Here is a 24,847-nt window from a genome sequence, read left to right as displayed (position 1 = left end):
GTCGCATCTCAATTGTAGAAAATTAAATTTCTCTCGAACTGCCGTAACTCAAGATGCGACAGTTTGCAAGAAAAATTAAGGTAAGCTTCTATTGTCCACGTAGAGTCGTATCTCAAACGACTTTCTGTTTGTGTGTGTGTGTGTGTGTTCACCTTAATGCGTGATTTATTTTATTATGTTGTTTAAGCAAGCAGGAAATATTTATGTGCATTTACAACTGGTCCCTGTGATTAAGCTGGCTCGTAGAAAGCAGCCTTTTGGGGTAGTGGAACTATAGCATAGTGATTTCCTCAACTTAAAGCAGCTCTCCAAAAAACTTACAATTATACAAATTCGAGAAGCAGAGGTAAGTAATGCAAAAGAAGAGATTTGAAGATATCACTGACAACCAGCGACGCAACTAGGCTGGTTATTGGCCGGGGCAAGAACTCGTCTTATCCCCCCCCTTTCTGACCAACCAAACCAAAACGCTCCCCAACAACACTAATTCTCCTATTCAAGTTTTTCTTGAAGTGGTAAAACTTGATTTTAAATTGCAGTACTAATTGCAGTAAAACACCACACTAATTAATGTTTGATTGCAAATAATCTTAGAGTAGAATGCTTGACATATTCTTATATTCTTATCATAATAACTGGAATCCACAATCGTTTTGGAATCAAACCGGGATGTGCATATGTGGAGAATGAATTAACAGTCTGTTGCTTTAGAATAGAATATTTAATTATGACAAATAGTCAAGCTGTTGTCTCAAGTATTGTATTAGGACATTTTGAAAATCTCTTAAATCGATGAAAGTTGAATGCAAACACAAAAAGCGGAACAAAAATTTAACTTTACGGGTTCTTTTGGCTGCAAAGGTTTCTATAATGCCCTCGAAAGATAGCTTTGAAGCTAACTTATGCTCCATGCATATGATCCTAAGGTTGGCGGGTCGTTGTTGTTCAATTAAGTTTCTGAAGTATATTTTTATGATCTTTAGTTTGCTAAAACTTCTTCCCTTGCCTTATAGTAAAAATATATATTTGCCCAGTTTTGTGCTCTCCCAACCCGCCGCCCATGGCACAAGCCCCGTTTGCCACCTTCCTTAGTTACGTCTCTGTCGACAACTATTTTCTACAAGACCAGCCGCCTACAATTACACTACAAGGAACTTCAACTTAAGCACTTCAAGAAGAACGTAAAATATTTTAAAGTCGGAAAGCTTAACCTACGAAAGCTGAAAGTCGTCCAAGACAAATATGCAGACTGAACATCTCTGTGCAACGGATCTACCCTTATTATAGAAATGTCTGGGTACCAGCAATTTTACTTGAACCTCGACCATTAGGACGGTTTCAAACGAGTTCCTTTCTTTTTGTAGTTTTGTTAACTTCAGGACTGTTTTTTGCCAATTATTTTATGGACATGGTTCAGTAATTTTCATTATTGTATGGATATGTTATTAACTATACTCATTTAAGTTATACTCATGTTTACTTAAACGAATACTATTGTACTCTAGTTTAGTTAGGATAACCTACTTTTAATTTCATTATTTACCTTAGAAGGTGTCTTGAATTTTATCTTTCTTTCATACAACTTCATATTCACTTAATAGTGTTACTTCGTAGTATTAATTTCATACCACATTGTTTCCTTTTTTAGTGAAAGGTCATAAGCGATATTAGTTTATTCTTTTACTTTTAATTTCATAAACATGTTTAATTAATTAATGAAAGAAATAAGACTTTTGGTTCTATCGTTTGTTTACTATTTTTTTTATAACTTAGTCTATCAAAGACGAATACAGCAATTTAGATGTACTTAAATGGACAAAGTTACAGTTTTTCAACTTCAATTTCGCATTATTCTTATATTCCAAGAACTATGCCTAGTGACGTAACTCATTTTTAAAACAAACATTTTTTTTATTTGCAAAGTGACATATCTCAAATAACATACTTTTTATGGGTTAATGTCACAATATTATATAATTTGAGCATGTGGTATTAACGAATGTACTTTTGGCTTCATTGTGTCCAAAATTCGTAAATATTTGTTGGTAAACACGAGCGTAACAGGAAAGTGAAATACGTGCAAAATTTCAAATCGCTCTCCTAAAAAAATACTGATATACGACACTTTGCAAACAAAGGGACGATATGAAGTAAGAACTTAACACTTGTGCAGATTAAGTTATTGTCTTTTCACCATAAAAAAACTGAGTTTCATTCTGTGGGTCATGTAATGTCAACTCTCCGTTTCATGACGATATTACGGATTTTAAAAAATCTCAATATGAACACATTGTAAATTAGCAGATTCTAAATCTTAGTCAATCTTTAAATTTGTTCACATTTGTTATTCCATGTCCACATAAAACAGTAAAATACATAAATAATAATTTCCTTCGCTTTCGAAAATGGCATATAGTAGTTACGGGACATTTCGACACGCTAAGGAAAAACTGGTAATAATATGAACTGAAAAGTGCAATTTAACGGGAAAAAAGGGCAAAATGTATACATGAATCCTTCCGCGATCTGTAATATTCATGAGCACACAACTTGTGTACAGAAACACATATTACTGCAATTGAAACCAGTTGGAAAAATGTGGGGGGAGAATTGAACACTAACGATGGGAGATTTCGACAGTGGGAAATGCTTCATAGATATTTAAGAGAAAACTGTCACACTCTGCGGAATACGCTCTTAATCACAAGAGCCATACGTGAAATGTATGTCAGACTCATTTTCTACACATTGCTCATGGAACCACTTCTTACACTTCCCCATACATTGTACCCACGACTGGCCATCCATGTCGTGAAAGAAAAACCCATTGCATGTGCCACAATAATTGCTGGTATCCGTTACTGCACTGGTGGTAGAAGCTTCAGAGTTTGTGTTGCTGACACGACGATTGCTCAGCTTCTCTCGAACAATTTCTACCTTTGATAATCTTAGTGACATTATGTATTCTCTGTATGTTTCAATGTAGGATTCTTGTTTCTTATGTAGCCGACAAACCGATGGAGTTACCTGTGGTACAGGAGACAGCTCTTAAAAGGATGGGAAAGACGACGTAGATGACGTGGTTGCTGGTTAAGCTTGTAGTGCATTTGCTGTGTTTGAATACTCGGAATGTGTTACTCTTCCAGGTCATATGCGAACACTTCCTCAGCTAAGATACCAGGGTTATAGGGGTAAAAGCTACACTTTTTGAAACCACTTGCAAACGTATCAACATTTACTGACTTCATCCACGCAAAACGCAGTAGCGCTCCAACGTTGTCTTTCAGGATGCTTTTACCAGGAACTTCTGTCGAAACATCCCCCAATTGTCTTCACATACAACAGATGGCAGCAGCTATCACTCTGGAGTGGATTGTCCATTCTCGTGCCATTACTGCATTCACGAGGCGTGCTGTGTTTCACTCACAACCCGTTTCATTCTTCGGGAAACATACCTGCCAGCTATCCCTTAATTTCGGCTTTATTAATCTTATAACACACACGTCTTTACGCACAAAATCTGCAACTTACATTAGTTATAGATTCCTAACTCCTCATAATTCGACAATAATTTCTTCCCTCTTTATACAGTAGCTCACCAATGTAGCCGGAAGACAAACATCTACTTTGTAGCGTTTCCACTACAGTCACATTGTACCAGGGTTGCCAACTTCTTACAAATGCCGGAATCTCCCGAATGTCGAAATGTCCCGTAACTACCCTACAAAAATTATAAATTGTGATGAACATTAAAATTGGATTTGGAAATTGCTACGCAAGAAGCAAAATCTAAAACTAACGGTGATTTATATATATAATTATAAAATGCAAATAATTTTTAGTAGACACCAACACTAACACCTCTCACAATTATAATCTCATGCTCATACTCATAATCATTAGTTATTGTATAAAAGCAAGCGCGAACGCGCGCTTGAAGGAGCAAAGACGCGCTCAGGTGAACATTAAAAAATAATAATCATCGCTAGGTTTAAGGCATGGCAAAGTAGGTTCTACTAATTGCATGATTTACCTTACCACCCGTAACATAAGAATAAACCCATGGCAACTGAATTCTGACTCTCATCCGCTTCAGAGTTCAGTAACCCAACACTCAGTTTTTCCTCGTGAACCCACCTTATGACTGTCCTTCATCGTTCGTCTAGCTGAGTAATCGCAGATTTTCCAGATGTTAGAATCTAGATGTGGGGTTGTTTTCTTAGCTTGTTGAGTTTTACCATCTAAACCTTTCTAACTTTACTCCAGTACTAATGCTATTAGTCGCCGTTTCTTCATCTTTTTCTTCCATAACCCTGGTAGTTAGCTTCTCGCTAACACACTCTGACCACTGCATGATCCTTAGTAGACTAAGCTGCATGCAGGACCTAGGGACTAGAGTGTGAATCATCTGCCCAGGGCCGGGTTTGGATGTTTCATACTGCCCACTATCTCTTTTCATTTTCACCTTCTCCGCGAGCAGATGTTCGTCAGAGTTCGAGTTCTCGCAATGAGTGACAAATCGTCTCGCTGTTCAGCTCAACAAATCAATGAGAGAGTTCGGAGACAATGTATTAAGTACAAAATAGTCTTGTGAGATAGTTCTGGAGGTAACATAGCACGGAATAATCTTTAAGATAATTATATCGCACTTATATCACGAATCAAGGATGAAGGTAACACCTGACTGTACACATAAACATGATACACACCACAAGGAATAGCGCTTGTCTTACGTCGGATGACACCTGAATAGGTCAAGCTAGTAGTATTCAGCTACCTGATCTGAACAAGCTTTCTCAATCCCTCTATTCGTTTCAAAATTAAGATGGCATTTCTAGACATTTTCTAACAAGGAAGGGTCACGAAGTTGCCCCGCTGAGATCCGAACGAGACAATTGTGTTTGCATTTGACATATTATAACTAGACTAATACCAAAGTTATACATGCCACCAGGCGGAATGTCGTGAGTTACAACATATTTTGTAATGTAAAAGCTACAAAGTTGGGATAATAGTTTGAATCGGTCATTTGTTCGGAAACGGTTGGGTAAATGGAAAGCTCGGCAAACGCGTATTACACCATTTTCAAGGACACAATTTTGGGATATAAAGGTTTGCCCCAAAGTCCACCGCAGGGTCCCAAACGGGTTCCAACTCAAAATTTTCAAATGGTAAGGGGGGGTTAAGTAGCACATCATTTGAAAGCTGTTATAAAATGAAAGAAAATGGAACAAGTCTCGACTTTCTACAACCCTGTGCAAAAACGCGGTGTCTCGAAATGTAAACAAAAACTTAATTGAAAAGTCCATGGTCACCCCTATAAATCGGAAACGATGAGACAAATGTGAAAACAGAAAAGAAACTGTGGCATTATTTTCAAAGTACAACGATTTAAATTAAAACGTCTTGTCCCAGGGCCCCCACAGTGTCCCAAGTGGGATCCAACAAAATGTATCAAATGGCAAGAGGGATTAAGTAGTACATCGTTTGAAAGCTGTTGTTGAATGAAAGAAGATGGAGCAAGTCTCGACTTTTTACGACAACCCTATGCAAAATGGCGGCGGGTCAAAATGTAAACAAAAGCTTAATTGAAAATTTATGGCCACCTTGAATCCAAAATGGCTGCTTAAAAACTATGTCATTCATACCAATACAAATCTAAATCTCTACTTTTCTCTATTATGCATTTAGAAACAATAGGAAGATTAAAGAACAATTGAATTTCTATTTGCTTCAACTATTATTTCATTCCGTAACAACACATTATGACATTCATTCATTAATTCCGTTTTGTTCCGTTTCATTCCGTTTTGTTCCTAATGCACGTTCGTCACGGTTCTCTCGATATTATATACGAGTATGCGATGAACACAACTCTGACTTCCTACTGCGAAATTAAAGTTGAATACTTTCGGTATTTTTTAAAGTTTGTCATATATAGTTCATACATAAAGGCCTTGCTTCACCAGTCAGGTTGGGGACTCTATTGTAATGTATTCGTGATGGTTAGATTTGTATGCCATTCGTTGGTTTGATCGCAATATTTTAAGCAATATCAAATATACACAAAACATTCATTTACAAGATTAGCGAGCAGTACCAAACCACGTGTAAATCATTTCAGTGCATCAAGCTGCGCAAACTTCGTTGGTTTGTCACAATATTCCAAGAAATACCATACTCACTTTTCACGTTGGCAGTAATATTGGATTACAGATGACACTCTTTGATATTTTGTGGATATCTGCTACTAACCATAAACCTAAATACCACATTTTGCTTTTGCAACACCAGTGTTTGAGCTGGACATGCGTTCGATACATACTGCGGCATTTTGAACTCAAGATGTCGCGTTTTTTTTTTTTTAACATTTCGCATCTTTTCGTCACCCACTGAATTTCATTTTGGTGAAATTCATGCCAAATTTGGTTTTCTTAGCTTCAAGAGTTTAGTATGCCTATCCTTTTGATACATGTTTTAAGCGGCCATCTTGGATTCAAGGTGGCCATAGATTTTCAATTAAGCTTTAGTTTACATTTTGACCCGCCGCCATTTTGCACAGGATTGTCGTGGAAAGTCGAGACACGTCTTGCTCCGTCTTCTTTCATTTAACAACAGCTTTCAAAAGATGTACTACTTAACCCCTCTTGCCATTTGAAACTTTTTAGTTGGACAACACTTGTGGGGGCCCTGGGACAAGACGTTTCAACGTTGTCCTTTGAAAATAATATCTCACTTCCTTTCCTCTTTTCACATTTGTCTCATCGTTTCCGATTTATAGGGGTGACCATGGACTTTTCAATTAAGTTTCTGTTTATATTTTGAGCCGCCACCATTTTGCACAGGTTGTCGTAGAGAGTTGAGATTTGTTCCATTGTCTTTCATTTTATAACAGCTTTCAAATGATGTGCTACTTAACCCCCTTGCCATTTGAAAATTTTGAGTTGGAGCTCGTTTGGGACCCTGCAGTAGACCTTGGGGCAAACTTTTTTTTTTAATCTCAAAAACGGTGTCCTTGAAAATGATGTAATGTGTTCGCCGAGCTTTCTATTTATCCAGCCGTTTCCGAATAAATGACCAAATTCAAACTATTGTGCCAGGTAATTTTTTGTAGTTTTTATATTACTAAATATGTTGTAACTCACGAAATCCCGCTCGGTGGCACATATAACTTTGGTATTCGTCTAGTTAATATATATCAAATGCAAACACAATTGTCTCGTTCGGATCTCAGCGGAGCAACTTCGTGACTCTCCCTTGTAAGTTCTATCTTTGCACATTACCCTCATTTATCTCCACCTTGCACATGGTCTGCCACTAAACACGCTCTTTTTTTCCGTTAGTTCTGGTGCTAAATCCAGTGCTAGGAATCATTTTCAGCAATTGAATTCACCAAATCGGAATGGTCCCTTGTTAATAATAATAAATATAAAGACGAGCTGGATTTACTCTTCTGTACTATAAATAGCCTGTAAATTATTATTATTACTAATATTTAGACTACACACCAAACACAGCTGGTCCTTTTGACAGGAAAGTATTTGACTTTTAGTAGAATTAAACGATACACGAAACATGTTTTTATGAAGACGAATGTCAGTTATTTTTTAACTCAAAATTTCTCAGTTACAAATCACGGACTTCCATTGAGTAAACTAGGGTTATCTGCCAATTTATTTCCAAAGAATTGTTGACAATATACAATTTTCAGAAAACCAGCAGGTTGTATTGTAGCTCATTATGGCGAATACTTACACAAGAAGGTTGACACCAGTGTCTTTTTCCAATTGTTTCCATTCTTGGTAAGCATATTCCATAAGCAAGGCGTGGCACTCTTCTGGGTAAGCATATCGGATGATACGGCTCTGTCCATGTGAGCTTCCCCTAGTATGAGGTAGTGGAAACTGAAAAAAATGGATTTCAAGAATTTATAAAATTAAGTTTCGACATAAATGCTACTTCATAATTTCACTGCTAACTGTAACACATAGCATTTCTTTTCAACAGTAAATTGTATAAAAAAATTATTCTTAAACTATAAATAAGATAGAGTTTTGAAAAATTTCACTCTGAAGGGTGGAATGTAGATTTAAATTTTTCATTATTACATATTTCCTTTGAAAGAACTTCATTTAGAGTCAAAGTTGGTCCTAAAGTAGAATTGAGGCTGGATAGACGGCCGAGTCAGCGAAATTTGATCTTGTTTTCCTAGAAATCGATATCATTTCCTGGAATTGGGAGGCAAGTTTAGACAAACCTTTAGTTGTTATGTTCATAGCCTTTTACGGCTACCACAGAAGCTCGTGGGAAAATGTTTGTTTGTTAGAACCCGCTGTTGCTATGCTCATAGTCTTGGATGCTCATACTCTTGGACGGCTATCGGATCTTCATCAGAGTCCTTATCAGTTATCACGATCGAAGCTTCCCAATTGATTGATTGATTTTCGTCTTTTCGTTATGTTTGTTGTGGGAACCGGGTGTTGCTATGCTCATAGTCTTGGATGCTCATAATCTTGGACGGCTATCGGATCTTGATGAGAGTCCTATCAGTTATCACGATCGAAGCTTCCCAATTGATTGATTATCACGATCGAAGCTTCCCAATTGATTGATTGATTTTCGCCTTTGCGTTATGTTTGTTGTGGGAACCGGGTGTTGCTATGCTCATAGTCTTGGATGCTCATAATCTTGGACGGCTATCGGATCTTCATCAGAGTCCTATTAGTTATCACGATCGAAGCTTCCCAATTGATTGATTGATTTTTGTCTTTTCGTTATGTATTGAATAGCTAATTTTGTATAGCATTGATCTTTCCCTGCCCCGTTCCTTCTGGGAAGTCGAAGAGCAAAAGCGATTTAGCCCCCCTTGGATGCTCATACTCTTGGACGGCTATCGGATCTTCATCAGAGTCCTTTCAGTTATCACGATCGAAGCTTTCCAATTGATTGATTGATTTTTGTCTTTTCGTTGTGTATTGAATAGCTATTTTGCATAGCATAGGGTAGCTATTTTAGACCTTTATCCCCCAATCCTTTGATATTCAGTGATCGAAGCACTCCAATTTGATTGGTCTTCGTCTTTCCCCGACCCGTTCCTCCTGGGAAACGGGTCTCCCTCAGCATAATAGACATAGTCGTGGTACGTTAAACTGATTTGAACGTACCTCTAAATTGAGTTTTCGTATTTACTACGGAATAAGAACATCATATTGTGTTAAGTGAGTTTTCGCAATCATTGAGACATCAGGTCCTTTGTAAGAGAGAGAGAGAGAGAGAGATGGGAAGAGAGAGAGAGATGAAATATTTTTAGTTTAACGTTCCACCTAACGAATTAACTTAATGTCTAAAAATATTCAATGCTTTCTCACCGAGAATCGAACCTGGATTCTATTATTATTATTATTATTATTATTATTATTATTATTGAGGTGAAAGTGAAACAGATAACTAACCTTGATTGTAGCTTCGCTAACTGACGATATAAATGTTCTGTACACAAAAATCCACTTTGGTAGGGAACTGGGATCGAATTTTGTACTTCATGATTTTAAAGTAGAACTAGTCCTTGCATGAAAAAAAAGATTTTCACATTTATAGAATTTCGTTTCACGATAGAAAGGAACGAATTAACTTATGCTGTAAAAATATTCAATGCTTTCTCACCGAGAATCGAACCTGGATTCTATTATTATTATTATTATTATTATTATTATTATTTTAGAGGGGGAAGTGAAACAGATAACTAACATTGATTGTAGCTTCGTTAACTGACGATATAAATGTTCTGTACACAAAAATCCACTTTGGTAGGGAACTGGGATCGAATTTTGTACTTCATGATTTTAGAGTAGAACTAGTCCTTGCATGAAAAAAAAAAGATTTTCACATTTATAGCACTTCGTTTCACGACACAATGGAACGAATTAACTTAACGTCTTAAAATATTCAATGCTCGAAAATCCACTTTGGGAGGGAGCTGGGATCGAATTTGGTACTTCATGATTTTAGAGTTGAACTAGTTCTTGTATGAAAAAAAAGAATTTCACTTCGTTTCACGACAGAAAGGAACGAATTAACTTAATGTCTAAAAATATATAATGCTTTCTCACCGAGTCGAACCTGAACCCTAAATACGCTTTTACTTTGAAAGTTCTCTCACCGGAATCGAACACAAGACCAGTACTTCACGATTTAGTGTTGAATTAATCCTTGCATGAAAAAAAAAGATTTTTACGTATATAGCACTTCGTTTTCACGACAGAAAGGATCGAATTAACTTAATGCCTTAAAATATGTAATGCTTTCTCATCGAGGATCGAACCAGGACACGGGAATCAAACGCAAGACCTGTACTTCACGACCGTTGAGTTAAACTGAAATATTTTCTTACGTTTCGAACGTAAGAAATATGTGAAAGTTTGTGTGTGGCTCAGTGATAAAGCAACGACTTATTCTTTCAGATGAATACTTAGTGTAGTAGATCATTGTTCCGTAATCCAGTGCATGTGGTCCCTAGTTCGATCTCCGATCAAGTAAGCTTATAATTTTTATTACTAATTGTCGTGCACTGGGGCAATGTACATGCAGTCCCTAGTTCGACCTCCGAACATCGTGTCCGTGAGTTTTCATGGTCTACTCATTCATTCTCATTCTACTAAGTATTCATTCATTCATTTGTCTTAATCACCCGTCTCCCTCAGCATAATAGACATAGTCGTGGTACGTTAAACTGATTTGAACGTACCTCTAAATTGAGTTTTCGTATTTACTACGGAATAAGAACATCATATTGTGTTAAGTGAGTTTTCGCAATCATTGAGACATCAGGTCCTTTGTAAGAGAGAGAGAGAGAGAGAGATGGGAAGAGAGAGAGAGATGAAATATTTTTAGTTTAACGTTCCACCTAACAGAATTTCTTCGTATTTCCACTCTTCAGTGAAAATCAACGTTGCCATTTTCTTTTAGCATAACATGTTTGCAGGAACATTAGTGACAACACTACGAGTATCGGATGTTTCTGTTTCATTTCGAATTTGAAAAAATGTACTTGTCGATTTGCGACTTATCTCTTTTCGTACCGAAAAGTTTCTCGATTCGTTGGCAAATGAATCTAAAAGTAATATTTTTTTCTTCACGAACTATGAGAATTGTCTGAAACAAAGAGAGATGTGTTTATGCCCTTATTATCATTATACTGATCACCTAACATTACCATCATCATCATCATCAGCCTTGGAGAAACATGAATCTAGCAAATTCCGAACTCGTTATCTTTCTTTTTTAGAGTAATTAACTGAAGGTGTGATGATTGACAAATCTGAGACACGGATCGCCATTAAGTTCCAGCACTTGCTTTGTACAGGATGCATACCAAGAAGCTTCAGCATTTGAAAAACGAAGTACTGGTTGTAAATCCTTTACCACTGAGTCACCACACTCCTCAAACCTAAAATGTAATAGGTTTGTACATCATGTAAAGACCCCTCGGAGAAATAAAGATACGTCCCACAAATATGCCCTTTCTCGGTAAAAGGACATATAATTAAGACAAATGAATGACGAAAAAATAATAGTTGATAAAATGACATTGTGAATAAACGTTATATCACTGAGTCATCATGCATCCTGAAATCCATTGAATTTGTGAGTAGAAGAACAATACACGTACTAAAAAGAAAAGATACATATTCTTCTAACCTGACATAATTGCTTTAGAAAAATAAAAAAAATAAAAATAAAAAATACAGGAATGAACAAAGTAGAAGTAAACAGGAGAACTAATGCTCACAGTTTTTTTTGTTTACCACAATTACCTATTAACATGAACTCGGATTGAGGCAGGAACCACAAGCACCAGGAGTAATCACTCTACCCATGCCCTTATTTATAGGGCTGACGAGCGCCCCTAAAATTTTCACGGTAGGCTTGCAAATGAACTAAAATATGATTGAATTGGGTCTCTCCTAAATTCTACTCCCCCTCTCCCTACATGTTGGGACTGGTTGTTGCCAATCTACCATTGGGACTCAACCATTGATCCATCATGACCGTTAAAAAATTAAATTGTGATTACTCATCACTCTTTTACAAAAAGTTACGAATACTGTCAGCGAACTTTCCATTGTGATAATACCAAGGAGACAGTAGACAGTATGGCTAATGAGGTAATGCTTAAAATTACTAATATTTGATGAACATGGGCCCATGATTAGCAACCAAAATTGGCATGTCCGTGCTCCCTTTTAGAAATTTTGTCCCAACTGGACCTGATTCAAAATGTTAATGGGTTACATTAGATAGTATTTGCAAAGATATGATGTGCACAAGAGTAACATGTAATCGTTTCTTAGAAAATTAATTACTTTCAAAACGAAAGTCTAACATTAAAAATGAATCGAATGACTCCATTAAAAGATTTAAATCTATTGTACACGTTCATTATCATCATCTTTAAACATCGCAAGTTTACTTTTGTTTAAATGAATGAACTACATACCGTGTGAAGATAAATATTAAACCAAGACGTTCATCAACAAAAGTGAGAAGTGTTAACTTGATGTTCAGACGTAATGCTGAACAACAATAGATATCATATATCTAAAGAAAGAAACACTAACCTATCCTATATACAGAAGGAGTAGCAATGTAATATTCTGCGATATAATACATGATGCATTTTTATATAACTCTGCACATGTCGACATCAGGTCCGCAATTTTCAATTACACTAGTGAAAAAAGGTTGCATCACGTAATGGCCAATAAGTTTTGATCTATATTTGTTGGAGATACAGTAGCATCATTATTACGTATAGTCATATAATCTTCCTGTACACACGAAAAAGAAAGTATTCTACAGTTGACAAATTTCCCTTTTCGCATTAATTCGTGAACAAATGAATTAATCTGTTTTTCACGTTATCTTTGGAATAGTTATAATTTGATAACTTGTCAAGTCGGTACTGTAATAGGAAAATAAATTTTCTCAACTAAAGAATTTTCTCAACTGGCTGTATGGGCGCTAAATGATTATCCGCGAAGATGTATTGCTTTTTAAGACAAACAAGAAAAGGTAATTCAGATGACGAATTACAATAGTCTTGTGTTACGTTTTTTGAACAAATCTGAGAAAGTGGATAGATCTAGAAATGTAGTATTCTGTGATATAATACATGATGCATTTTTACATAGCTCTGCACTTGTTGACAACAGGTCCACAATTTGAATTACACTATTAAAGATGACTACACTTGTAATTTGAAAATAACGCAATGAAACTTCAAATACAAATGACCTGCCATTTTTCCGGTAACAGAATTAGACCGTAACTGTAGAACAAGTATTTCAAACTTGCGAACTGCCTTTGGCCCTTGAATCATTTGTTTGCGACCCAACGGTTCACCTCCAGAAAACAACAAAGAAGTACTCGTATATATAGTGGTCCTAAAGTAGGTATACAGCCCCGTACTGATCAGCTCATGGAATTTTCATTTACTTATTGCAATCCATACATACAGTATATTGACTTAGTTTCTTCATTATTTGCTCTTAATTCCTTTTCACTTATGCCTAAACTCGGAATAGCCCGAAGCATATAAATTCATTATCTTAATAAATTAAAATGTCATACTTGATCAATGTAGGTATGTATACCTACTTTGGGTCACTCTGTGATACGTTCAAAGATAGTTCACATAGACAATGTTCTTAAATCAACTTCATATGGCTTAAACCACCGACAATTTGCTGTTTTCTTGGAAAATTTTGCATAAATATTCTAGGTTTCCCTATCGCAGAGAAGTGTGCTGGGTATCCTGTGCTCCACGGGTCTGAAAAGTTCCTGGAACGTGAAAGATGAAATTAGCAATTTTCTTCAAATCAAAGAACAAAGCACAAACTTACTGACAGATTCTTTGTGATTAGAATATGTTTCTTTCATGGTAGGTGATATTACGAAATATTTGACACATTTTAATTTGAAACTTTTAAAAAAAGCATAATTACTGCAAACGTTGCGTAAATAAAAACGTTAGAACACAAGTTGCAGCTCTGGGAGAAACTGTTACAAAACGAAGGCTTGATACATTTACCAATTTGTGTTAAGTATGGAACAAGTACAAGGCACTTGCTTTGTACAGGATGCATACCAAGAAGCTTCAGCATTTGAAAAATGAATTCAAAGAAAGATTCCGCGATATCAAAGATTAGCTCTCCCTGTATTCTGCTTCTTTCTGAACTGACATTAAGGAATGAGGAACTCGTTTCCACATGGAATTAACATAAATTCAGCCCGATATAACTCGAAACAAAAATTCCATGAAGAGGATTTACCAGAATTTTACAAACTAAAAAATAGGAGTAACTAAAAACAATAGGAGTAACTAAAAACTAAAAAATGAATCGTACATTATTTCCATGTTCGGTAGTTCGTATCATTGTGAAAAGAACAAGTCCGTAGCGAGATTCACGTTAAAAACATTATCTGACCAATGTTCTAAAATTATTTATGTGAGCATCATCTCTCTATTATTATTATTATTATTATTATTATTATTATTATTATTATTATTATTATTATTATTATTCTGCCTTTCTGCCCTGGGACTAATGAGGATTTTTTTTAAATTTTAGATTTGGGACTGGAAATGTTTCTTCCACTTTTGTCGATCTTCAACTTCCTCTTTTAACTCCTAATATTTTTCCTATCTTTCAAATCAACGATCAGCTGTGTTCTTCTTCTTCCTATTCCTCGCTTCACTTCCATCTTTCCTTCTATGGCTGTGTGAAGGTGTCCAAACCACTTGGCCTTTCTACGAAGGATGGTGACTAGAAGTGTCCTCTTGGTAGTTTTAAACTGTGTTTCTTCATTCTGGCAATATGTCTCCAAGAAGAAGAAGAGTTGCTAAATCTAACGTTCTCCCAAATAATAGGAGATACATAATGAGGAAGAGAAGAAGACAGAAGAAGATGAGTTCTACGAAACTGAGCTTTCATACAACTTCAATATATATATATATATATATATATATATATATATATATATATATATATATTGTTGAGATTATTGGTCATTCAGGCCATTTTCGACGTGAAAGCTCGTGGACAAAAATTTTCCTACCCGGATTTTACTTTGGGATTCACAAAAGTTACAGGCATTTCAAATTGCTAATTTTACCTGTCACGCATCGGAAGAGAGAGGCGTTTCTGTACCTTAAAACAATAAAGCGGAAAATGTTTGCAGTAGCGATGCTTTCTATTCAGAAAAACTTGACGAGTAGCATTTCAGATTTTAATGAAGTCATAGAAAAACTTGAAGCTCAAAGAGAACGAAGAAAGACCATAAACAAACTTTTTATTTTATTAACGAAGTATCAAATGAAAAACCCTTATGTTCCATTGTGACGTTTATGTTGGATCCCTTATCAAGTTGGGTATGGTATGGGAAGATATCAAACATTTTAAATTGCAACGTTGGGTCAACAGTAGATTGTGTACAGTGGGCCAATCAACCATTAGACAACAGTGTGCAACGTTGAACCACTGTTTTGTTTTCGTTTGTTGGCATCGATGGTTGTTGGATTATCGAATTTGCCGTTGACATTTTGATAGTGGCTTTGCCATCGATGTCTACAAATAGACAACGGTTGACAACGAAAATGTTACTTGGGCACTCCTGCGAGGGCCTTTACTTCAACCCCTTAAATGATATTTACTGATTTCGGACATTTTTTATTATTTTTTATCTTTTCGGTTCACTTCTCTGATCCCCCCAAGACCACATACATACAGACATACAGATAGACAGACAGAAAGATATATACTTAAATATATTTACATTTATATTTCACACGTATAGGGACGAATGTTCATGAGGGTGTCAAACAATCATTGCATGAGTAATATAGTTTAATCTTTCGTTCCAGGGGAGCCACGGATGCTCAATGATAGAACGTTCACCTATGATGCATGAGGTCCCCGTGTTCAAATCATGGCCCCCAAAAAGTGAACTTTATGTTGGATAAAATCATTGCATGAGTGTTGTGCTTTGACCTAGGGGCCTCGGTGGTTCAGTGGTAGAGCGTTCATCTCTGATGCATGAGGGTCCCCCGTGTTCAAATCCTGACCCCCGAAAAGTGAACTTAATGTTGGATAAAATCATTGCATGAGTGCTGTGTTTTGACCTATGGGGGGAGTCCTCGGAGGTTCAGTGGTAGAGCATTTACCTGTGATGCATGAGGCCCCGTGTTCAAGTTCTGCTCCCGACAAGTGAACTTTGTGGTGAACAAACACCGTATTCCTTCGGATTTCTTCCATTTCCCCCCACTTTCTTCACTTCATCCTTTCACTCATTTCTCATCATCACCTTCCATCCATTAGCATAGTAGGCATAATCGTGGGACGTAAAACCCATTTTGTTTGATGGCTTTTCGGCTCCCTTCCTCCATTATCCTCGTAGGCATAAACGTGGGACGTAAAACTCAAAGATTTCATTTCTTTTTTCTCTTGTTCCACATTTTTTTTATTCTATTACCATTACTTAAAGGTAAAGTGTCTCGATGTTCCAGGGCTCTCCCAAGTACATACTACATACAGACAGGTAGACATGATGTTATAAAATTTTATGACACATAATATTATTTAACACACAATTAAAAGTACTCTATCTTTTAACGTCCGATGTTTACTAACGTTTCTCAAGGCAGTTGTTATCATTCGTTTAGGAGGACTGTCTGTTGCCTAGTTGCAAAACGAATCATGAAAACATTTGAAAATGTTATCTTATCTGTTGCTCTTGAAACTAAACACTTTTAAGACGGTATTCAATGTGCTAACAAACAGAGAGAGAAAGAGATACTAGCAAACAGACATTCACATATATGTATGTATGTGTCTGTGTGTGTGTGTGTGTGTGTATGTTTGTGTGTGTGTGTTTTAATGTTACAAAATGAACTCATACGAACTGAGCTATGAATAAATACATTTTATAATTTGTTCTTTCAACTACCTTTATAACTAAATGAAGAAAAAACTACAGGCCTGGGGAGATCGGTTCCGCTGATGTGCAAGGCAGTTGAAAATGTTTATATATGTCCCATACACTTAAGAAGAACCGCGACCCTTGGGGGTTCGGGTTCGATTCTTGGTGAGAAAGCATTAAATATTTTCAGGCATGAAGTTAATTCGATCCTTTCTTTCGTGAAAACGGAGTGCTATATACCTGAAATATTTTTTTTTCATGCGAGGATTAATTCAACTCTAAATCGTGAAGTACTGGTCTCGCGTTCGATCCCGGTGAGAAAACTTTCAAAATAAAAGCATATTTAGGGTTCTGGTTCGATTCTTGTGAAAGAGCATTAAATATTTCAAGACATTAAATTAATTCGTTCCATTCTGTCGTGAAACGAAGTGCTATATACGTGAAATTCTTTTTTTTTTCATGCAAGGATAAATTCAACTCAACGGTCGTGAAGTACAGGTCTTGCGTTTGATTCCCGTGTCCTGTGTACAATAGATTTAAATCTTTTAATGGAGTCATTCGATTCATTTTTAATGTTAGACTTTCGTTTTGAAAGTAATTAATTTTCTAAGAAACGATTACATGTTACTCTTGTGTACATCACATCTTTGCAAATACTATCTAATCTAACCCATTAACATTTTGAATCAGGTCCATTTGGGACAAAATTTTCTAAAAGGGAGCACGGACATGCCAATTTTGGTTGCTAATCATGGGCCCATGTTCGTCAAATATTAGTAATTTTAAGCATTACCTCATTAGCCATACTGTCTACTGTCTCCTTGGTATTATCACAATGGAAAGTTCGCTGACAATATTCGTAACTTTTTGTAAAAGAGTGATGAGTAATCACAATTTAATTTTTTAACGGTCATGATGGATCAATGGTTGAGTCCCAATGGTAGATTGGCAACAACCAGTCCCAACATGTAGGGAGAGGGGGAGTAGAATTTAGGAGAGACCCTATTCAATCATATTTTAGTTCATTTGCAAGCCTACCGTGAAAATTTTACACGCGCTCGTCATCCCTATGGATAAGGGCATGGGTAGAGTGATTACTTCTGGTGCTTGTGGTTCCTTCCTCAATCCGAGTTCATGTTAATAGGTAATTGTGGTAAACAAAAAAAACTGTGAGCATTAGTTCTCCTGTTTACTGCTACTTTGTTCATTCCTGTATTTTTTATTTTTATGTTTGTTATTTTTCTAAAGCAATTATGTCAGGTTAGAAGAACATGTATCTTTTCTTTTTAGTACGTGTATTGTTCTTCTACTCACAAATTCAATGGATTTCAGGATGCATGATTACTCAGTGATATAACGTTTATTCACATTGTCATTGTCATCAACTATTATTTTTTCGTCATTCATTTGTCTTAATCATATGTCCTTTTACCGAGAAAGGGCATATTTGTGGGACGTATCTTTATTTCTCCGAGGGGTCTTTACATGATGTACAAACCTATTACATTTTAGATTTGAGGAGTGTGGTGGCTCAGTGGTAAAGGATTTACAACCAGTACTTCGTTTTTCAAATGCTGAAGCTTCTTGGTATGCATCCTGTACAAAGCAAGTACTGGAACTTAATGGCGATCCGTGCCTCTCAGATTTGTCAATCATCACACCTTCAGTTAATTACTCTAAAAAAGAAAGATAACGAGTTCGGAATTTGCTAGATTCATGTTTCTCCAAGGCTGATGATGATGATGATGGTAATGTTAGGTGATCAGTATAATAATAATAAGGGCATAAACACATCTCTCTTTGTTTCAGACAATTCTCATACTTCGTGAAGAAAAAAATATTACTTTTAGATTCATTTGCCAACGAATCGAGAAACTTTTCGGTACGAAAAGAGATAAGTCGCAAATCGACAAGTACATTTTTTCAAATTCGAAATGAAACAGAAACATCCGAGACTCGTAGTGTTGTCACTAATGTACCTGCAAACATGTTATGCTAAAAGAAAATGGCAACGTTTATTTTCACTGAAGAGTGGAAATACGAAGAAATTCTGTTAGGTGGAACGTTAAACTAAAATATTTCATCTCTCTCTCTCTTCCTCTCTCTCTTACGGACATGATGTCTCAATGATTGCGAAAACTATCACTTAACACAATATGATGTTCTTATTCCGTAGCAAATACGAAAACTCAATTTAGAGGTACGTTCAAATCAGTTTAACATTAGTTAATCAGTTTAACATCGTGCAAGGATTAATTCAACTCTAAATCGTGAAGTACTGGTCTTGCGTTCGATTCCGGTGCGAGAACTTTCAAAATAAAAGCGTATTTAGGGTTCAGGTTCGACTCTCGGTGAGAAAGCATTGAATATTTTTAGACTTTAAGTTAATTCGTTCCTTTCTATCGTGAAACAAAGTGAAATTCTCTTTTTTCATACAAGAGCTAGTTCAACTCTAAAATCATGAAGTACCAAATTCGATCCCAGCTCCCTACCGAAGTGGATTTTTGAGCATTGAATATTTTAAGATATTAAGTGAATTCGTTCCTTTCTGTCGTGAAACGAAGTTCTATAAATGTGAATTTTTTTTTCATGCAACGACTAGTCTACTTTAAAATCATGAAGTACAAAATTCGATCCCAGTTCCCTACCAAAGTGGATTTTTGTGTACACAACATTTATATCGTCAGTTAGCGAAGCTACAATCAAGGTTAGTTATCTGTTTCACTTTCACCTCCATAATAATAATAATAATAATAATAATAATAATAATAATAATAATAATAATAATAATAATAATAATAATAATAATAGAATCCAGGTTCGATTCTCGGTGAGAAAGCATTGAATATTTTTAGACATTAAGTTAATTCGTTCCTTTCTGTCGTGAAACTAAGTGCTATATACATGAATTTTTTTTTTTCATACAAGGACTAGTTCAACTTTAAAATCATGAAGTACCAAATTCGATCGCACCTCCCTACCAAAGTGGATTTTTGTGTACAGAGTCTATATCGTAAGTTAGCGAAGCTACAATCAAGGTTAGTTATCTGTTTCACTTTCACTCCCAAATAATAATAATAATCAACTCTAAATCGTAAAGTCTGGTCTTGCGTTCGATTCCAATGAGAGAGCTATCAAATGAAAGCATATTTATGGTTCAGGTTCGATTCTCGATGAGAAAGCATTGAATATTTTAAGACATTAAGTATGCTCTTCGGTTTCCCAGGAGGAACGGGTCGGGGAAAGACGAAGACCAATCAAATTGGAGTGCTTCGATCACTGAATATCAAAGGATTGGGGGATAAAGGTCTAAAATAGCTACCCTATGCTATGCAAAATAGCTATTCAATACATAACGAAAAGACGAAAATCAATCAATGAATTGGGAAGCTTCGATCGTGATAATCAATCAATTGGGAAGCTTCGATCGTGTTAACTGATAGGACTCTCATCAAGATCCGATAGCCGTCCAAGAGTATGAGCATCCAAGACTATGAGTATAGCAACAGCGGGTTCTAACAAACAAACATTTTCCCACGAGCTTCTGTGGTAGCCATAAAAGGCTATGAACATAACAACTAAAGGTTTGTCGAAACTTGCCTCCCAATTCCAGGAAATGATATCGATTTCTAGGAAAACAAGATCAAATTTCGCTGACTCGGCCGTCTATCTAGCCTCTATTCTACTCCTAACACAATAGTAGTAATAATAATAATAATAATAATAATAATAATAATAAATCTGTGAACAAATTGAGAACGACAGTTTCCATTCAAGATCATTACCTACAGGCGGGGATAAAAGTGGATCTGAAAAAGTAGGGGACGCATGACATCACGCCCCTTGCATATCTTTGCCCATTGTAATTTTTTTAGGAAGTGGAAGACGCCGTAAATATTTTTTGGAAGTGGTGTAACGGTGTTCACCAGCGTTCCCTCTCTCTTTTACACTTGTTCACAGGAAGAAAGTGTGTCCACATGTTGATGCTAATAAAAATTCAATGAAGTCCGTGAAGCTTTTGCAAGAAGCCCACGAGATTTGCATCTTAGGCGTTAGGAATTGCATGCAGCACTGCGCACATTTTGAACACAGATTTTTATTTGTTTTTCTACAAAGTCACACTTTACAGCTACTAACAGAGGAATACTGGCACAATGACTACAATTTGTGCGGACAATGCTCACCAAGCTATTTAGGAAAATCGTGTGACATCTGGTGTTCGGACAAGGCATATTTTTGGCTGAGCGTTTTTTGTATACTGGGAGAACTGGTAGATATGGGATCAGAAAAATCAAATTTTCACTCGAAACGTGTAAGTATGTTGTGTGTCCTGTCCACGGTTGGATTGTGAGGTAATGTTATTGAGAGCAAATATGCCAAGACGAGCTACAACAAGTGCTTGAGACCGAGTTCAGTTATTTTATTCAAGAGTTATGCAGGCTTGCGTTCAAAAATCATTGGTTTATGCCAGATGGTGCACTTTTCCATCACACAACCACCATTTTCAAACTTTTGCGCAAATATTTTGAAGAAGAGTAATCACATTCGATGATCCAAGTCTTTGTAGATGTGCTGGCTCCTGTGTTCAACTGATCTTAAAACCTTAGATTTAATTTTAGGGTTCACATGAAGGACCATATCTACCACATGAACCCTAAGACTTTGGGAGAGGAGAAAAACACGTGTCAAGCTTCAAATTTGTCAATTTCCCGTCCCGTCTTTCAGTTTGACGTCCCGTGGTTAAAGGGAAACGGATGATTAAGGCAAGTAAATGATGATGGAGTAATTGGTGGAGTCAGAATGTGGGTGGAAACGGGAGTACTCCGAGAAAACCCACGAACAAATTGTAGTCCACCACAAACTTCTTGGCTGGAACCGAACCAGGGACCCCAAACATCAGAGGTAAACGCTATATCACTGAGCCACAGTGTCCCTTTTTATTTTTATTGTTTAGTGGTAATTTGTAAACTAGGAACGAGGCATATATCTTGGTACATTTTATTCGTCAATAGCTCCTTGGACTTAGCCACAAAAATGTTGCCTTAGTGGAATTAAGTTCTTTAGTTTGCCAAAAGTCTCACAAAAGAGCATACTAAACACAGCAACACGTGTAGCATGCCACATGCTCTTTGTCCCCTTGCCAACAAGCCAAATGTCACACACAGTGGCGGATCCAGGGGGGGGGGGGCGATCGGGACGATTGCCCCCAAGGAAGAGGAAACTTTTTTTTATTTTATATATAAAAATAAAACTCTCCCAGAGTTTGAAACTGTTAAAAGTAGTTCTAAGTAGCAGTATGATAACTCACCGCCCCCCCAGAAGTTGGTCCTGGATCCGCCCCTGGCCACACACAGCAACATCTGTGACATCCGCATGGTATACATTGCGTCGTCTGTGGCATGTCAAATGTCGGCTATTGCCGCACCGGTGCTACTTGTATAGCGCCTTTACATGAATTCCAATTATAGATGAATAGTTACCTGTTCTAAAAGTAAAACACGACGCCCACGTCTAGCAAGATTGTAAGCGGTCCAGGAACCTTCCACACCAGCACCAACTACTATATGCTGATAGCATGTCGCTGCCATTGCTTTCACTTTGTTCTCATCAAGTCTTCACAACGAAAGGAGAAAAGATGAAGTGAGTGACGTCAAGAATGAGAGTGTGTGGAGGAACGCAGTTGTTGGCGCAATGCCATCTTTAGCCATGTGTACTTTTTAAATCAGTTTAGTTACTATGCTATCTTCACGTGAATTGGTGATAAGAAAGTTTAAGAAATACTAGTCACTGTCATTTCACGATAACATGTAAACAACAAATCTGGCTTAGGTACTTAATTGCAATTACAAATAAAACACTATAATCACGTACGGTTTCTCGCTATGCCTTGAACGAGTTGAAAAAGAATTTGTGGCAAGCTCTAAAAGTAAAGGCCATGTTCTGTTCAATTTCTTTTTTAGACGATCTGAACTATAACTTCTTTATTAGGGGGAAGTAAAGGAAATGATGAACATTAAGGTGGAAGTACTGGGATCAGGCCCGCAACCAGGCAGGAGCTAGGTTGGCCAGGCTTCATAAATTTTATTTAATTCCTTTAAAGAAAATACGAGATAAAGAAATTTAGATAACAGCTAGGAATGAATGATGAACAGATAGAGATACATTGATTTTTTTAGGAAAATTTTAATTATAGATAAGTTTGTTGGTAATTCCTCAATGACACTGTAAATACAATGTAATGAATCAAATGACGGTAATTGTATTAAGCGGAATGGCGCTAAACACAGGCTATATGGATTTAGAAAAAGGAAGGATACAAAACAAGTTGCAAAACCCGCGAATTCTGACTGAAGTTGGGATCTTCTTTGTGTATTTGAGTAGACATCTAGGAGCTAGCAAGAAAGAAGAAATTGAGAAGTCAATGATAAGTAGCAGGGAAGATATAATTTTTCAAAATACCATTCTTCTTTTCTTCTTCTTTTTTGTTTAATTGCTAGAGACTAGGAAAATGGGTATAATTGAGTTTCAGATTTAATCGATGCTAATGTCGAATACCAGTCCCAAATTTGCAAAATTTTGGAAGAAATTGGTTACTTTATCAAAAAAATTTACGCTAGGGTACTGAAGTTATGCAGGTTGATATAACTAAGAGTGCATAATTTCTATAAAGTTGTTGAATACTGTGCTTCCCTTACTTTGTACAAAATCAATTTCAGCGGAGTATATACACCGAACATCCGATCCTATTCTTTTATATGCTAATTTATTTCCCAGTATTTTTACATTCTAGTGTCGGTAGATTAGAAGAAAGTATGGGATTCATGAAATAATCGAGTTCGAGGTACCAACGAATCTGCATGTTTGATGGCCGAAAAAGTGTTCTATATAGATATGTATGTCTGTTCACCCGTTCATTTGTTTTCCCTCATGTATATACACTCGCCTGAATGCCATACTGTTCAACGTATCGAGACCGAATTTTAAACTTAAGGATTTTCTAAGATACATTTCTAGAGCTTGTACAAGCACGCTTTTCGAATTTCCCTCCCAACCCCTAAAAATAGGGGTAGTTTCCTGGATGCTAGAAATCAAAATTTTATTTTCTCTAGAAGAGTTGTAACAATTTTGTTGATATTTCATAAATCAATATACCACTAACAACCCTTAATACATAAGAAAGTATCCAAAAGGGTAGTTTTTATGATTGTCTAAAATGCGGCTGAATTAATTTCGTTCAATTTTATAACAAATTAGCCTTTGGGTAGCTGGTGCTTCGCCCCCCAGATCCGCGCGTTCGCTCGGCCTACGGTGTCGCATCTCTTACGTATCAGCCTTTGCTTCAAGAGTGAATTTCGAGCATTTGCTTTTTAATTACATTTCCTGAATTTGACCCAGCTGGGAGCTTTGTCCCTTGACCCCCGCGTTTACTGGGCCTACGGCCTCGCACCTCTTAAACCCACAATTCTACCGAATTTTAAGTTTCTTTTCCTTTCTCAACTATGTAAAAGAGAAGATTTTACATCCCAAGAAAACGTTCATTAAATAACGATAAATGGGAATTTCTTAATCTTCTCTATGGACCCCTTAAAAACTAAAAATATTAACTTTTGGCAATTTTCATGTGGGTTAGCCCAGGAAGGCTACAATCATGCATAATTTCATCATTCTAATTCTACCGGAAGTGTCTAAACATTCTGGGGTGTAGAAAATGCCCCATATAAATAACATAGGAAACATTTTTTTAATTCCCCATAAAACCACTCTACAGATGGAAATTTTTATTTTTGGCGATTCACATAGTTAACGCTAGCAAAATCGTATAAGCATACCGTATTTCAAGATTTTATTCCAATTCCAAGTACCTAAAATA

The 24,847-nt window shown here is 36.4% G+C and overlaps 1 protein-coding gene across 1 annotated transcript in view; it reads right to left on the bottom strand.

Annotated features, from left to right (window-relative positions):
* LOC145693023 (peroxisomal sarcosine oxidase-like) overlaps window positions 1–22,644 on the bottom strand; it is a 47,570-nt gene extending 24,926 nt beyond the window's left edge. Inside the window, exons 1-2 of the mRNA XM_081768687.1 lie at window positions 22,458–22,644; window positions 7,756–7,904 (exon numbers count right to left, since the gene is read on the bottom strand). Coding sequence (XP_081624813.1) covers window positions 7,756–7,904; window positions 22,458–22,565 — 257 coding nt within the window. The 5' untranslated portion in view covers window positions 22,566–22,644. The remainder of the gene's footprint in view (window positions 1–7,755; window positions 7,905–22,457) is intronic.
* Between the last annotated feature and the right edge of the window lie 2,203 nt (window positions 22,645–24,847).

Source organism: Thermobia domestica, chromosome 8 (genome assembly GCF_964235325.1).
Source record: "Thermobia domestica chromosome 8, izTheDome1.hap1.1, whole genome shotgun sequence".
In the NCBI taxonomy this organism is placed as follows: Eukaryota; Metazoa; Arthropoda; class Insecta; order Zygentoma; family Lepismatidae; genus Thermobia; species Thermobia domestica.
Note: the sequence above shows the minus strand (reverse complement) of the source record. Positions and strands in the feature narration are given on the sequence as shown.